The sequence below is a fragment of the Haemaphysalis longicornis genome, unplaced genomic scaffold (genome assembly GCF_048455015.1).
Source record: "Haemaphysalis longicornis isolate Haplotype H1 unplaced genomic scaffold, Haemaphysalis longicornis Haplotype H1 scaffold_1, whole genome shotgun sequence".
NCBI classification, from domain to species: domain Eukaryota; kingdom Metazoa; phylum Arthropoda; class Arachnida; order Ixodida; family Ixodidae; genus Haemaphysalis; species Haemaphysalis longicornis.
Window position 1 is genome coordinate 92,122,912 of NW_027526203.1, and position 17,742 is coordinate 92,140,653.

The 17,742-nt window shown below is 47.1% G+C and overlaps 1 protein-coding gene across 12 annotated transcripts in view; it reads left to right on the forward strand.

Annotated features, from left to right (window-relative positions):
• Nucleotides 1–17,742, forward strand: part of LOC144178022 (papilin-like) — a 758,094-nt gene that overhangs the window by 441,106 nt on the left and 299,246 nt on the right. For 10 of the 12 annotated variants that reach the window (XM_077705608.1, XM_077705588.1, XM_077705615.1 and 7 more), the window contains one exon: nt 14,592–14,780. The exons of the other annotated variants lie outside the window; for them this stretch is intronic. In XM_077705608.1, the coding sequence (XP_077561734.1) occupies nt 14,592–14,780 (189 nt within the window). The remainder of the gene's footprint in view (nt 1–14,591; nt 14,781–17,742) is intronic. 12 annotated transcript variants of the gene reach the window in all.

Below are 17,742 nucleotides of genomic sequence, written 5' to 3' on the forward strand. Positions count from 1 at the left end.
CCTCATTTCCTATTCTGATTCGCTACACGCATAGCGAGGGCCTCTGTTCTGGCAGTCTTGGGGCCATAGGAAGCATAAGAGGGTTCAACGCTGGTTGACCACTCTGGACATGTCGTAGACACTCGAGTCACGGCGCGGGGATTAAAAAGAAGGTCCCCTTCACCCCGACAAGTCAGAGTGGCACTGGCTACCACCCCCAAGCACAGGAAAAAAAATTACATTGACATAAATACCCTAGAAAGCGGGGAGGAAAATCGCCCCGCCGGTAGCGTAGTGGTTATCGCACCAGACCGGTATTCTGGAGGTCGTGGGTTCGGATCCCACATGGCGGGCATTTCTTCTCCGCTTTCTTTCTTTCTTTCCAAATTCTTTATCTGTTTCAATGACCTACCACCGCCTCTCCTTTGCTTTCCGAGGTGTTCTTGACTGCCAACCCTTGTTTCTGTGTTATATATATATATATATATATATATATATATATATATATATATATATATATATAGTATAAGTAAAGAGTCGGATACACATCAAGGACAATAACAAACAATGTTTACTTACGTAGCGGCAACGGGACTTGCCTTCATCAGAGTAAAGTTACATGATTTTGCTGTCGCAAACATTTTGAACACATTTCTTATATAGGTTTGCATAAAACTGTGAGAAAGAGCGGAAAATGTTTCAGAAATGGGGAGTGTGCATACAGTCAGGCTACGCCTATGTTACAACATCAACAAACAAACAAGAAAAATAAAAAGGGGGGGGGGAAGCGAGAGAGAGAAAAAGGGGTCGTGTTAACAATGCAGCGTTCAGCGGGTCAACGTATGCCGCGCGGGCTGCAAGTTCAGACAATGGGGGAAACTGGACAACCGCGGTTTGAAAAGAAAGGGAAGAGTATACACTGAGGTATTCAGTGACTGCTGAGACTGGTTCGGGGGGAAGCGAAGATGGGTGTGCCCCCCGCGGGTCAAGAGAATAGATAGGGGGCACAAAGGAGCATTTCACAGAAGCTAGCAATTGAACAGGAAATAGGTAGGGTCACAAAAGGTTAAACATGAATAGATCACAAAGAGTTAAACATTCTTAAGTGATGGTGGCTTCTCCCAAAGATTCACAAGGTGAACAACCCAGGGCGCCCCATTGTTTCTGGCATTGGCACGGTTACCGAAAACCTCTCGCGCTATGTGGATAATCTCATTTGCGACATTCCGCCCAGCTTTCCCTCCTTCATTACGGATACCAATGACTTTCTCTCAGACATCTCAAAAATTGAAATTCCTGATAACTGCCTTCTAGTCACCCTTGATGTTGCGTCACTGTATACTGACATCCCCCATGAAGATGGCATCGTCGCTGTATCCCTTGCGTATGAGCAGTCGTCGTGCGACAAACCTATCGATTCTTCTGCTCTCCAAACATTCCTTAGGCTTATTCTTGAACTTAACAATTTTGAGTTCGACGGAGTTCATTACGTGCAAGTCAGCGGAACGTCAATGGGAACTCGAATCGGACCTAACTACGCTAATATCTTTATGGCTCACCTCGAATCAAACTTTCTTGACACCCAAAATTTAAAGCCAATGTACTATAAAAGGCATATTGATGACATATTCATAATCTGGCAACACGGTGAGGCGGAGCTCCTCATCTTCATTGAGGCATTTAACCTAGCCCATCCTAGTATTTCCCTTGCTCATTCCTATTCGGAACACAGTGTAAACTTTCTGGACGTCACCGTTACTACCTTCCAAGGTCGGCTTCAAACTAAACTGTATAGAAAACCGACAGACACGCGGCAGTATTTGCACTTCCGAAGTAGCCATGTCAGACACTGCAAGACAGCAATACCTTACAGCCAAGCCCACCGATTTAGGAGAATTTGCTCAAACCAAGCCGACTTTGACTCAAACTGTCGAGAACTCAAGACCGCCCTCCTGAATAAAAAATACCCGGAAAAAGTTATCAACGACGCTATTGTGCGAGCCAACCAATTAGACCGTAACGAAACCTGTAAGAAAAAAGCCCCGAACGGGAAACCGCAAACTAACTTAGTTTTCACCCACTCATCCTCCGCTCCAAGAGTGTCAACCGTGCTAAAAAAACATCACAATATGCTAATGCAAAGTGACCGCTTAAAAAGCATATTCCCCGAACCACCACGCGTTGTCTACCGGCGTTTTAAGAATTTAGGTGACTTTCTTACTAACTCTCGTATCAACCGACCGGCAACTACTGGCTGCATGCCCTGCAATAAACCCCGATGTAAAGTATGCCCACACATGACCACTACACAGCGCGCCACAGCACGGCTTCAGACTACTAAAGGGTAAGTTTAACTGTGACTCCGCTAATGTCGTATATCTTCTAGAGTGCACTGTTTGTAGGCAACAATATATCGGCCAAACTGAAACGCCCTTCCGAATACGGTTCAATAATCACCGCTCTCATGCAAAAAGCTGCCCTTATTTGCCCCTGTCAAGGCATCTGAACAGTCCCGGGCATGCATTTGAACATCTTAAAGCAACGATTTTAGAATCCCACTTCAAAACGCACCACGACCGCGAGGTTCGGGAATCTTATCTCATTTATAAGTTTGGGTCAGCCACGCTTGGAATTAATGAAAGTTACGGAAAACTAACGTGCTTATCCCTCGATTAAAATTAGCGGCTTCATAATTTTTATAACTATGTTCATTATTCCTACCCTCGAGTTTGCCATCAGAATTCGCAGAAACTCTCCTAATACAGCAGCTTTATTAGCCTAATGCGGCTCAACAATGCCATTTGTCCTGGGCAGGGAGGCCTCGTTCCCACCATCACTTAAGAATGTTTAACTCTTTGTGATCTATTCATGTTTAACCTTTTGTGACCCTACCTATTTCCTGTTCAATTGCTAGCTTCTGTGAAATGCTCTTTTGTGCCCCCTATCTATTCTCTTGACCCGCGGGGGGCACACCCATCTTCGCTTCCCCCCGAACCAGTCTCAGCAGTCACTGAATACCTCAGTGTATACTCTTCCCTTTCTTTTCAAACCGCGGTTGTCCAGTTTCCCCCATTGTCTGAACTTGCAGCCCGCGCGGCATATGTTGACCCGTCATGGTGCAACCTTGAACGCTGCATTGTTAACACGACCCCTTTCTCTCTCTCTCGCTTCCCCCCCCCCTTTTTATTTTTCTTGTTTGTGTGTTGATGTTGTAACATAGGCGTAGCCTGACTGTATGCACACTCCCCATTTCCGAAACATTTTCCGCTCTTTCTCACAGTTTTATGCAAACCTATATAAGAAATGTGTTCAAAATGTTTGCGACAGCAAAATCATGTAACTTTACTCTGATGAAGGCAAGTCCCGTTGCCGCTACGTAAGTAAACATTGTTTGTTATTGTTCTTGCTGTGTATCCGACTCTTTACTTATACTATTTCTGCGCGCTTTGTGAGTTTATCTTTCTCTAGATTTAAATAAATATATATATCAGGGTGTCGAACCGGAACCGAACCGAACCGAAAACCGGAGCTGAACCGGTATTTTTGCCGGAACTGAACCCGAACCTAAACCGTTATTTTTTGAGCAAGCTGAACCCGAACCGGAACTGAACCGAAAAAAAAGAAATAACGGTTACCGGTTTATGCCGAAACGGCTCGACCCTCCGCGGTTGATATTGCACAGTCAATGCAATTCAGGCTTTTTTTTTTCTTTCACGTACCATCAACTTCGTACCCGCTCGCGCACTTTCCCCTCCTGACAATTGAACACTAGGGAGTTTTAGCTGACCGTTTCTGACGGTCCGCTCCGCTCCGATAGCAAGCGGGAGCGCCATTGCGCATGCGTGGTACGCTAGCGCGCTACCGGCGATACCGGAGCGGGGCCCCGCTCCACTCACCGGGGCCTCTTAGCGGACCGTCGCGGCAGCTTACGCTACCGGGCGGAATTTTAACATGGCTGCCCCCGCAATGCGAGCGCGCTCCGGCGAACTTCGTTTCTTCAGTTGAAACACGACCGACGAAGCCGCGAAAGCGCTTCCGAATAGGCAGTAGTGCCACACACCTCAAAGATCTTTAGAACGGAAGCGAAAAACGTCGACCGAAGCGCGGGGCTGCTTCTATGCTGCGCTATAGTGCCTAGAATATACTAGGCACTATAGCAGCGCCGAGAAAGACAGCCTTGTCTTGGCTATTCCAAAGTTTATCGGCTTGTTTATTGATATTTAGAAAAATTATACCATGTCAGTGACTACATAAAAAAAAGGTTACATGAGGGCAAGAAACACGTTATTTTGCTTTGTTTGGGTGACCAAATACAAATTCTTATGTTTCCTTTAGGTTGAAGTTTTGGTTTACAGGCGCACGCGAAACGACCAGTCACGCGAATCATTCCCCGTCGAGGGAGATACGGTTATCGCTTAGCTAAAAGCCTTTCGGATGCTGACGCTCCGGTTGTGCTGAGCGGGACGTCGGGAGCAAAGCGGAGCGTCAAAAACGGTCATCGAAAACTCTCTACTATCACGCTTTATGTAGCATCAGGGGAAATGAATGAGCAACAATGCAGCAATGGTCTGTTGCTGCTGGAAGCGCGAGCGTAGTGCAAGCTGACCAAACAAAATGTCATTCTCGGCAGCTTGCAGGGGATAAAAAACGACTTTGCCCTTCCCTAGCTGCGACTTTATTGGAGCAATCAGGCTGCAGGAGTGCTCCACTGCGCAACAGCAGGCGTCAGGTCAGGCGGTACGATGACATAGTGCTTGTAATGCACTCATCCGGTATAGCTACCGCAAAAGGAATTTCAGTGGTCAGAGCAATAATGCAGTGAGAGAGCGTTAACTGAAGCTTACTTTAAACAAAAGTGTGGCTAACACATTCGATAAGGTTACAGCTAACAAATTATTCAGGGTGACAAACTAATCTAATTCATTGGTAGTATTTATGTGCCTGTGGTATGATTTTACAGTTTTGTTACAAATATAAAAAATGTACGCCAATGGTTTATACAGGCCTAAATTTAAGGCTTCAAGGTTATCGTGATGAGCGATTCTATAGCGACGATTGCGATTTCAACAAAAAAGGAAAGGGCAGAAAATATATCCCACCGTCATAGCTCTTCGTGGTGGCTTTATGAATAGTCGCTAGGACAACATAAAGTCTGGGCGGGAAAGTAGGTGGTAAATCATCGCCACTTCATCTGTTTGTCTAACATCTCGTAATTGTTTAAACTTTGCTTTGAAATTGCGCCACTGACCTTGGGGAACAACAGCATTTTGAATTTCTGTTTGTATTTTGATTTGACTGTCGTTTTAAACTAATAAATGTTATTCTTTTAATTTCAGTCATAATTCAACTCATCGAACCGGTTCGCGAACCGGTTCAAGCTCCTGAACCGGTTCGCGAACCTGTTCGGTACGTGATTTTGGCGAACCGGAACTGAACCGGAACGAAATGATTTCGCCTGAACCCGAACCGTAACCGAACCGGTATTTTTTTCGGTTCGACACACTGATATATATATATATATATATATATATATATATATATATATATATATATATATATATATATATATATATATATAAACAAAGTAAGAAACCTTGGTAACAGCAACAGCGGAGGGTTTATTTCGACGTTTCGACTTCGAGACAAGTCTTCTACGGGAATGATGGCTTCGGTCGCTTCGGAAGAGAGCATATATGTCGAAAGTGGAAAGCGGGTTTACGAATGGCCAACGATTCTACACACCAACATACGTGAATAACACAAACACGAAGCCGGAATCTTCCTTATTAGAAGAATGAACAGAAAATGAACAAAAAATGAACAGCGAAGAGAAAGACGCCAAGATAGTTGAAAAAAAAAAGGCAGAAAGGGAGACGAAAGAGCACTGAAAAGGAATTCGAGTGGTGGCGGAAACGCGAAAAGCTCAACACCGTCCGAAAGGGGGGTTGTAGAACAAAGGAGAAAACCAATATATCTTCCGCTGCTAGCCGTCACTATGCTAACGCCCAGACGCTCAGAGGGATCCCGTTTCCGTTGATTGAACGAGAGTGTCCCGCCATATGTTCGGAAAGTGCGAACAAGGCATTTTACAGCCCGTTTATGGGCCCGTTCCCGGGCCCGTTCCCGGAGCTGAGACAATTAAAGGACGTTTTGTGGTCGTGCAGAAGGAAACGGTCCGCCACCATTCCACCGTTCCCTCGCCGGACGGACGCCTTCCGAGAACGGGGCGTTAGGCCGAGTTTTCAGGTTTTTGTTAAGAGCTGCCACTTTGCGGCTCAGCGACAACCGGCGCGTCATCGGTGTCTCCCCTCCGCTCAGTGGGGGATGGGGGGGGAAACAGCCAAAGAAGAACGCAAGCTGCTCAACTGGATGGAAGGGAAAACGAAGAAAATAAACCCCGATGGTTCGGTAGCCGGGCTTAGAAGATGACTAGAACGAAATGCGGTCACTGACCAAGTCAAGGTGAAAAACACAGAGACGTTTCGGAACCCGTACGGGTTCCTTGATCACACTAAGCAGGCAAGAGCCGTAGGTCGCGCTCCAGCATGGATTTAAATTTTTGGCGTTGGTAGTGAAATCTTTCGATTTTGAGCAGATTCGTTTGAAACGGTGGGCCTGGCTATAAGGAATGCTAGAGGCCACATTCAAAAATGACTGTAGGTGGAAGGGAGGGAAAAATAGATTTGCAAGCCGTCAAAAATGTAACCAGTCCGCGAGGGCGAATAGTGACAACAGCGGCAAAGATATGTGCGCTCGAGTAATAACGCGGACCCGAGAATTCTATTGCTTATCTTCCGGGTTATGCGCCATATCCAAACGCTCAAATCTCCCAACCATTTTTTGAACACGTGTTTTGTGGAGAAGGTAAACAGAAGTTATTGCTGAAACAGCACCGCAACTAAGCAACGTTACTTAATTGTAAGATTGTGACGGAGATTTATATAAGGTTTCCAAAGTTATAACACAATATTATAAAAGAGTGAATTAAAAATGAAGGATAGGAGTGAACACGAAGAGCGGAAAAGGAGAGAAAGAATAAAAATGAAAACAAAAACGGAAATACATCAGCAATGTGGGAAAAGTCCACTGACCAAACGCTCATGTGCATGTGATTTCGAGAATCCGGTTCCGGCTACATACACAGCGCCACTGATACGGTTAGGTAGATGACAATGTTTTAATCGCTGCAAGTGTGCCTGGGTCCTCATTTATACCTTTTTTGATTGTATTGAATCGGTATATGAGGTATGATTCACGTTGTTCTCGTTCCCGGTTTGACCTGAACCCCGTCTCTTAGAGCGTGACGCTTAGTTTATGGGAAGAATGATCTGGAAGGCTGAGGTGTCTGGAGAGGGGCAGGGTCGGGCGCGTTTTGCGTGCGCTTTGCGATTATTGAACCGGAGCCTGAAAGAGGTCCCTGTTTGCCCTATATACTCCATTCGACACACATTGCATTTAATATGGGTTGGCAGTCTTATTGGCAGTCGGTCTTATTTCACAGAGCCCCTCATTTCCCATTTCTGTATCGCTAGATATGTATGTGTATATATATATATATATATATATATATATATATATATATATATATATATATATATATATATATATATATATATATATACCTCTACTGCTGCGTTCAATGCACTTTCCTTTATGCTGGTGATGCAATTACACCGTGGACGATAGATATCGGTTGAAAGAAGACAAGGTAGAGGAGTGAACGCTGAGCGGCCATTGCTTCCCCTGGTGGGCCGTGATTCTGATTGTAAATAATGCTCGCTGCTTCGTCGTCCGTAACAATTATGGTGGAGTGGGCGGGGTACGTCCTACGGAAGCCCAGGACTTGCGCCAAAGCCGACGGGTGGCTCGACTACCTCCACTGCCTCCAACCATGGACAGGAAACAGCAGCCTCAGCAACCGGCGCCTACAGGAAGCTTGACGCCTCCCAGATAGCCCCGTCCGTTTGCTGATAGATCTGGCGAAGACGTCGCCGACTGGCTCACGAACTACCAACGCGTGAGTCGCTATATTCGCTGGGACGCCGCCCTCAAGTTATCTACCTTTCCGTTCTCCCTGGATGGCACTGCCTTGGTGTGGTTGGCGATTCTATTGCAAGAAAAAGCGGGCAGAGCAAACGCAAACATTACTTCAGCGGGCTCGGATCCCCGGCGAAACTTGCACCACGCGTTTTGAGGAAGTTTTGAAGCTCTGGTGGATCGTGGATTCGCACATGTCAGATGAGGATAAAGTGGGCGATTTGCATAAGATGCCTGGAATGTTTTCATTGGTCGAGACAATTTAAAGACGGCTTCAGAATTAATTCGACTCCGTAGACATTTTGAAACCCTGAAGATGCGCCGCATCGCTGGAAAGTTTGGTCAACTTCCCAATGTGGCCACCGTCTCGAGCTGCGACTACGGTGGTCAAGCCAACGTGTCTGAAACTATACGCCGCGTTGCTCGCGAAGAGTTGTCGCGCCTGTGGGGCACTACGTATCGGGATAGCGGTCCGTATACGCGGGATGTGCATCACGAATACCATGAGGCTACTCTCTCACCGGGACGCCCTCGCCGTGAAGAACCAGAGTTTCCAGCCTACCAATGATTCCACATTCTTCAAACTTGAAATACCGGAGTGGGCCGCGCGTCCGAACAGGCCACTTCGTCCGAAAAAATTGAGCTTGAATCGACGTTTTGCCAACCGCAACAGCACCTCTTGATTCTACAACTATGACCAAGCAAGTGATTTGTAACAAGATCACGACGGTCCAGTTTGTTATCCTTGCGGTGTGATTGGGCACATTTCCCGATATTGTAGACGACGCCGACCAGCTCCACGATATCACCCGCCAACACCGTTTTGCTCGCCCTAACCCCAACTATTACTAGAATGATTTCCGCTTGTCGTCAGGCCGGTCCGACGGTCTCCGAAGAATAATTCCACACCTGAACATACGCGCACTGGGTCTCTAGTGTCAGACCGAAGTGTTACGCCGCCTGTCCGCCACAGTGCTCCGTCGCCGCGATGCCGTTCCTTGGTGCTGCCGGAGGTGGTGAGGCCTCAATTCAGCGCTTATATAATGTGCCTCCAGCTGTAGTGATGCCAAAGAACAAAGTTTAATATGTTATTGACGGCATTCCTACATTCTCGTTCGTGGACAATGCACGATGGTTGCTTTTAAGAGTCGAGCTTTTAATAAAAATCAACTTGAACGCAAAGCGACGTTTGACTGGGACAGTCCGCTAACTTTTCGTGGTGTTGGCGGCGAATGTTTTCATCCGCGTGGTCTTTGCTCTGGTAATGTCTCGTTCGGTGGAGGCGAATTTAGAACTGTTTTAACTGTGCTATCAAGGTCCACTTACGACGTGATACTGGGTAAAGTCTTTTTAGAACTGTGTGGCGCAACCGTTGATTCTGGAATAGGTGATGTATACGTCATTAGCTCTATGTTGTCGGCGCTTTTAGAATACTGTTAGAGTGCAAGGTCGAGCACGTTTTCCTTATTGCAAGGCACTGTTTTTCCAGGACTCTACCCTGATTTCCTTCCAGTAGGGGCACCAAATGATGTTCCTAATAAATTCGATGGTATTATTGCGGCTGCCGTTGTGTCTTGCGCTAAGAAGATCGTTGTGCCTCGCTGCATTTCTTCCGTTTAAGAAGGGCGCTCTGCGCTGTGAGCGATAAATTACTCACCTCAGCCGGCAGTTATACCGTGTGACGAGGTCAGTGACGAGTTCAGTAGCTGTTTTAAGCGAACACGCTGATCAGTCGACGCTGCCGTCCCCCGGCGCCTTGCAGTTTTTACACATGATCAACGAGTGCCTGCCCTCGTGTGAACGGTCTGCCGTGCCTAATGTCATTGCTAAGTACGCATCAGTGTTTGATTTCTTAAGTAAACAACGTCTATCCCGGTAACACCGGGAGCGCCCAACCTATTCGATAGAAGCCGTACCGAGTGTCTCCATCAGGACACTAGTTGATTAATGAACAAGTTTAAGACATGTTGGCAAAGGGTGTCATACGTCGTCACAAGTCCACTCGTCATAGGCCAACTCGTCACAGGTAAACTGGTCAGGAATGCCAACTCGCCACAGGGCATTTCGTACGAGGAATTCTCGTATCACCGGAATATTCGTCACACGGAAAACTGGCATTGCGAACTTGTTTTTTAAGCGATGTAGGCGAGCGAGTGTTCTTTCAAAGTTTTTAACGCAGAAAGTTAGGTAAATATGCCGCCATACCGAGGTATATTAAAATGATAATAGCCTGAAAATTCGTATTACATGACACGCAAAAAAGTAAACAAATTGTTATAAATGACGCAGTGAACAGGTTGTACATGAAATAAAAAATATGTTTATTGTACTCTCTTTGTACTGTTGTACTATTTGTACTATTGCACTGTTGTCTCGTTGTGTAGGCGTCTTCAACGCTGGGTTGCGACGTTGTTCACTTCATCAGTACCGGAAGCGGATGTTGCGGGCAATATTCCGAAGCGTATTGACTGAGGCTCAGCTGTCGTGATCAGCCAGGATTCTTGCGATGCGATCGTTGACATCTTGGTATTTGCGAGGGAGCCGTAGGGGGTGCCGTCCGACGATGACTACTACCACCACCGTGAAAAGCGACAACGGAACAGGTTAACAAAACGCCCCACAAGATTTTTTGGCTTGGGCTGGCCCGAATATGTATACAGTGCAGTGAAATAAAGATTATTATTATTTAAAAAAATTCCCCCGCATTTCCCCGAGGGGGAGAATGTGAAAGTGCGAATGCACGGTTGTCGGCCCGCTTGCGGCGCTTGCGCTCGGCCCCCGCAGCCCACCGCCTCGCCGCCTTCTCTTCCATCTCTTCCATCGGGTTTGTAGTATCACGTGTACACCACGCAGTTATCAAGCCGCTATAACGCCGCAGAATCGCCAACGCACGCCGCTGACGACGTAGTTTGAATGCGTTAAAGATATAAGGCGCGTCACTAACACTGATATCAGCGTCGCGTCCGTGGCTTGGTCGGTAGAGCGTCGCGCTGCGGCCGCAAAGTCCTCGGATGGAAACCTGGCGCCGGATGCTGTTTCTTTTTTAAATATAGATCAGCACTGCGGACGCCGCCGCCGCCGCCGCCGGCGGTGGATGGTTTGGGGTCGCTTATAAAGTGCATTCGCACTTAAAAACAATTGTCCGCCGCGGTAGCGCAGCTGGAAATGACGCTGTGCTGTTGAGCCCAAGGAATCGCGTTCGGTTCCCGGCCGCGGCGGACGCTTTTCTGATGGAGGCGAAAAGCGAAAACGTCCGTGTGTTCGAGATTTCAACGCACGCATATTAAACATCCTAGGTGGTCAAAATGATTTCGGAGCCCTCCACTTCGGCGCGCCTCGTCACTTGTGTAGCATCGGCGCGTTAAAACCCCACAATCAATCAAATCAACAAATAAACAGTTTCAAACCTAATGCAATGCCTGTGGTGTGTCCTTCAGTGCTTACATAGAAAGAAATCCTCCAGCTTAGCTATGGTTCAAGCCTTGCGCGAGTTGGTGCAAGCTTCGCCAATTTTTTTTTTTTATTCGCAGACTGAAAGTGGGGGTGTGGGTTGTATGCAAGGGCAGGTTATACGCACGAAAATACGGACGTACACCAACTGAACACCGCTGACGATCTGCACTTGAAGAAGTTCAAATCGCGCTGACCTCTCCCCCCTCCCCTCCCCAGCAAAAGCAAAAAAAAAAAACCGCTCTTTATGCACACCTGCTGCTCACACAGACTTCCGCATGCCGTCTTAAACAGCCGTAACGAATTTACCATTGTAGAAACCAGCCTCAGACCGGCTTTAAACGCCAATTTCCGGTCAGGGCTTCTAGGCTTTTGTTCACACGGCCGCGGTGTAACGAAATCCATGTGACGAGAAGGCACCTCGCACGAGAGTTCCTGTCTCGAGATGGCACTGTACAAAAGGCCGGTGTGACGAGTTGGCCTACGACGAGTTTTCCGGTGACGAGTGGGCTTGTGACGAGTGGGCTCGTTCCCGAAAAAAAGATGGGTTGTGGAGCTTTTGTATTGATTATCGCCCACTGAATTCTACCGCCAAGAAAGATGTGTACCCACTTCCACGAATTGAAGACGACATCGAATGCTACCTTCCGCTTCCTACTTTTCGTCAATCGACTTGCGGTCGAGCTGTTCGCAAATTCCTGCTCATCCAGCAGACAAGAAAATGACCAGCTTTGTAACGCCAGACGGCCTTCGCGAACTTTGTAACACGCCTGCCGCTTTCTAGCGATTTATGGACACCCTTTTGCTCGGTTTAAAGTTAAACGTTTGCATGCGCTAGCTGAATGACGTCGTGATTTTTGGTTGGACGTAGCAGGAGGATGACGAGCGCCTGGTACTTGAGTGTACGGAGAAGGTGGGATTGGTGCTCAACTCTAAACAGTGCCGCTTCGGGGAGCAAGAAACCCGTGTACGCGATCTGCTGGTGGGCCCAAAACGATTGAAGCCGCTCCCTCTTTCCAGCCACCAAAGTCTCTCAACGAGCTGGTCAGCTTCCTGAGACTATGTTCTTATTTTCGTCGTGTCATTCCTGGATTCGCCAACATAGCCTCTCTACTAACTCTTTTGCTACAGGACGATGTGCCTTTTCACTGGACGCCCGAATGTGAATCGGCTTTTTTCGAATTGAAATTTCTCCTCCCATCCGGACCCGTACTTCGCCACTTGGACGCTTCCGCCCCAACGGAACTTCACACTGATGCGAGTGGTGTCCGCATAGGTGCCGTTCGTGTAGTACAATTGCAACCGAAAACATGTCATTGCCTACGCCAGTCGCTCTCTCAGCAAGTGTGAGCGCAATCACGCACTAAAAGAAAAATAGTGTCTGGCCGTTGTCTTGGCTATCCGGAGATTTCGTGCATGGACGTGCCTTCACAATAGTCACCGATCATAACTTGTTAGGCTGGTTGGTCAACCTGCGCGATCCCTGCGGTCGGACTGCGCACTGGGCACTGCGTCTTCAAGAATTGAACTTCACTATTGTCTATGAAAGCGGTCGGAAGCACGCCGGCGCTGATTGCCTCTGGCCATGGAAAAGAGCGACAGTGAAACCAATGCCTTTCACCAGTACCTTGCTTATGTTGAGCCGGAATTTCCTGACGTGCGTAGACCCCGACTTGAGCCACAGAAAGATGAGACGCATTTTCACGTGGCCCAACTCTCGAAAACGCTTTTGCCTCCGTGATGGTTTGCTTTATGAAAAGTACACCGAGGGCACTCGCCATCTGCTTGTGGTGCCGCAAAAACTGCATCCCTCTGTTCTCCAAATCGTGCATAATGAATGGCAGCCTCCCGTTGTCCCTGAAGACGAAAGTGTATGACAGCTGCATCTTAGTGGTACTCACGTACGGGGCATAAACTTGGAGGCTGACTAAGAGGGTTCAACTTAAATTGAGAATGACTCAGCGGGCAATGGAGCGGAAAATGATAGGTGTAACATTAAGGGACAAGAAGATAGTGGAGTGGGTCAGGGAACGAACGCGTGTTAAGGACATATTAGTAGAAATTCAGAAGAAGAAATGGACGTGGGCAGGGCATGTAATACGAAGGCAAGACAACCGTTGGTCTTAAGGGTAACAGAGGGGATCCCTAGAGAAGGCAAACGTGTCAGCGGCGGCAGAAAGTTAGATGGGCGGATGAGCTCAACAAGTTTGTGCGGATAAATTTGTCGCAGTTGGCACAGGACCGGGATATATGGAGAGCTGTCGGGGAGGCCTTGGCCCTGCAGCTGGTAGATAGGCTGATCATGATGATGATGATGATGATGATGATGATGACCTTTCCGCTCAAAAGGAACAATTAAGAGTCCCGCCTCTCCTTCCATTGAAGACGATGGAATTGAGGCGTGCGTGTGTGCGTCAGAGTGCGTATATTGCCCATGGATATGGTAACGTCTGGAGCTACAGAACCATTTTACGCAGTTGCAGGCGTACATTCGAAAATGGACTCTGGGCTCTTGTTGTTAATGTTAGTTTCCTTAAAATGGCGTGTATTATATCTGTGTGCCCTTTGTTTCATATTTTCTTGAATTTTTGCACGCTGTCGTAGTATTTTGGTATTTTAGAACAATTAGTTTTATTAATGTGGCTGTTCCTTGCTTTATCATGCTCGTAGATTTGCTGGTGCTTTCTGTTACATATTTTCGCCCTCATTTGACATTGTGTGCCTTAACTATATTTCACTTGAATTGGTCAAGGAACGAATAAGCCAAATGAAAGCCGAGCCACCAAGTTACATAGTGTCTTTGTTCCTGCACATATTTAGAGCGAACCGTGATTCTTTTCTTGGCTCGACAATATAAGTGGAGGTGAGAGCACGTTAGCATATTATTATGCAAAAAATTGCAGGTTGTACAGTGTCGTATCTTGTCGTTTAATTTTTCGATGGTACTTGCAAAAAAAATTTGAATTTCGAACATACTTATGAACAGCTGATTCAAAATTTTTGTGTAAGGGAGTATCGTATCCTTCCTCTTGAAACCTTTCCTAGGAACAATTTTGGTAGAAGTTAACGTGTTAAGAGTCACTTTTTGGTCGTCTAGATAATTTTTCGCGTTCCTTCTTGTGCAGGTACTGAAATATGCTTTTTAGAGCCTTCCGAGGGCTTCTGTCGAGGTAAACATACGGTATTCTACTACGACAAGGATGCACGGAGCTGCCAAAACTTCACGTTCACTGGCTGCGGAGCGAACGAGAACCACTTTCTTAACCGCCAAGAGTGTGTCGACAGGTGCGAGGTGCCACTGGAAAAAGCTAGAGGTGAGTGACGAAAGTTCTGTTGGAAACCCCAGACCAACCTTTCTGAATAATGAACTTCACAGCGCGAAAGCGGACCAGGGGCAACAGGAAGATGGACTACAACCAACCGCTGACTTCCAAGTAATTTTAATAAGAAAAAGACACACACTTAAATACACGGTGACAGAAAACAACTACCGCAAGAAAGACGAGGACGAGGAAGGTTACAGACAGCGCGGCACTCACAACTGAACTTTTATTGGAAAAGAAAAACATATATGCACAAAAAACACCTCGCATGTCAAAACAGTTCAGTTCAAGATTGAATCACTACGCAAGCCTGCAACTCGTCAAGTCACACGTTCTGCAAGATAGCAGATTTCGCTTTTGTGCAAGGTCACAGAAGGCGGGATTACGCAAGTTTCGCAATTTTAATATGAGAAAAAGCCTCAGACACCTCCCTTGTATGCTGATTAGTGTGTTTGAACAACACAGTTGTGTCGGATAAAACACGTGTACACGTGCGGCAATGAGAAGCCAAGGTAGAAAGGGAAGAGTTCTGGGTGGACATATAATGCTCGCGCAGTCGTTTATTGACGCAACGACCGGTTTGACCCATGTAGCAAAAACCACAAGAAAACGGGATATGATAGACAACGCCTACAGCACACGCAACATACTTGTACTTGTGGTTGACAGTGCACTTGTTAACAACGGACTTTATATTGCTATCTGTTTTTCTGGCAACCAGTGGGCAAATTTTTGATAATTTATTTGAAGCTTTGAACACCACGTTAGCACCACAGCGGGAACCTACATTTTTAAGCGCGTGGGCAATCCTGTGGGTGTAAGGAATTACTGCAAATTTCTTTTTCTTCTGCGAAGGATCACCACTCGAGTTACGCTTAGCACGACCTTTTACAACTTTTATTAACTTATCCGTGACAGCCACGAGCACACTAGAAGGAAAACCCGCGTCTTGTAGTCGGGCTACTTGCTTCGCAAAGCTAGCACCTAATAAATGTTTGCAGGATTTTTCTAGTGCACATCTTAAACAGGAAAAAGCAATGCCCCTTAAGAGACACATTCATTTTAGGGCCGTCTGTCCTAGTCAAAGCATCAACACACTCAACCACGCACCTTGGACGCAAATCGTCTTCAACCCTCCCCGAGACTGTCCTAGCCATCCCTACATTCTCAACCGGGTTGACGGAAGGCTCGAACCCGAACTTGGTGCCCAGGCGAAGCTTTGACTGCACAGACTCCAGAAGCGGGGAAGCTCTTAGATTGAGCAGCTTGCCTTTGGTCGTTGCTGACTCTGTTTTGGTTGGAAGCGTGGGCCGGACAATGTTCCAAAGAAATTCGCCGTATTCGTTGCTGGTTCTGCCCTATTCGTGGTAACTCGACGTGGAGCAGCGCCATCCGTCCCTCTCGCTTGCGTGGCACGACACTCGCAGGCAGTCCTTGAAGATTCGTACCTGTCTGCAAAGCTCGGACCTCAGGATCAGGCACATTTTTCTGGCGTGCCCGAAGAGGGTTGCAGCCACCCGTATGAACCTCGCAGAGTGGGAGGGCACATACCAAGGCTCGCATACCATGAAGAAACCCTTGCTTGACACATACATAGCGCAATTAGTGCGGCCACGGAGGCTGGCTGGTAAAACAGAAACTTAGAACAAGGAACAAAGCCCTGTGTACAAGAAATGTATTGCACCAAGATGGCAAGGTGGGTGTGTTGGTTTTGGTTCATGGTGATGGAAAACAACCAGCGCAAGAAAAACGAGGATGAGGAAGGTTACAGACACAGCGCGGTACTCACGACTAAAGTTTTATTGGAAAAGAAAAACATATATACACAAAAAACGTTCTTGCGCTGGTTGTTCTCTATCACCATGAATCAATACCAACTCGCCCAGATTGCCATCTTGGTGCACTTAAACACACATTCTATCGCAACGGCACGACGATACCACCTCTGCAAAACAGCCACGGATAGAAAAACCTTAAAAGCCGCTAAAAACATATTAAAATACAACACAATGGACGGGGCACTAATGAACTTATCTCATGCGCTTATCAGGGCTGTCTCGATAATTGCTTGGGAAGTACATGAACATGACGGCTGACAACAAGTCGCTCATCAAGCAATGCTTTGTAACCTGCCTGGTCCAATGAACTTCCATGCCGGGGGCGCTATTCTCGACCCACTAAATTCACCGTGAACACTGAATTGGATTGTAGTCTCTTCTGATCCGCTTTCAATATAGGTGACGTGCTTCTGTTTGACAAAGCGGTTGTGTGTGCTTTCGTCATTCTGACGTTTGATGACGTTTACTAGCCCCAGTTTTAAAGTTGATTGATTCATTCTAGGGTTTAAGGCGCCGACGCAACGCAGGCGATGAGGCGCGCCGTACTGGAGGGCTACGGAGTAATTCTGATCACCTGGGGATCTTTCACGCGCACCGAAATCTCGAACACACGGGCGTTTTCGCTTCTCGCCTTCTTCAGGAAAGCGGCCGCCACGGCCGGGAGTGGAACCCGTATCCTCGTGCTCAGCAGCACAATGCCTTACCCACAGAGCCACCGCGGCGGGTAGCATTAAAGCTCGTCGTATTTCCCTCTAATGAAAATGCATTATTTTCTGGCGGGCAATGAAAAACTACAAGAAATCAAGCGGACATTAAAACGTAGGCCTGTCCTTGCAACACTGCGGCTTGTATGGCACGTCCTCTCTGTGATTGGCTGAGAAGACGTGACGTAATTTAAATAGCGGTCGGGAACGCTTATACATACATTGCAACTTCTGCCTGTCTAACAGTGAAGTGTTTTTACCTAACAGCTTGCAATTGGCGGCTCCTGTCCTCATAAAATAGGGCGAAAAGTTTGCCGTCCTTCGGCGCCGTGAAAAATCTGTGAACTTGCACCAGCCGCAGTGCCGCATGACACGCAGTTTCAAGCTGTATTCTAGCGAAAGAAATAATAG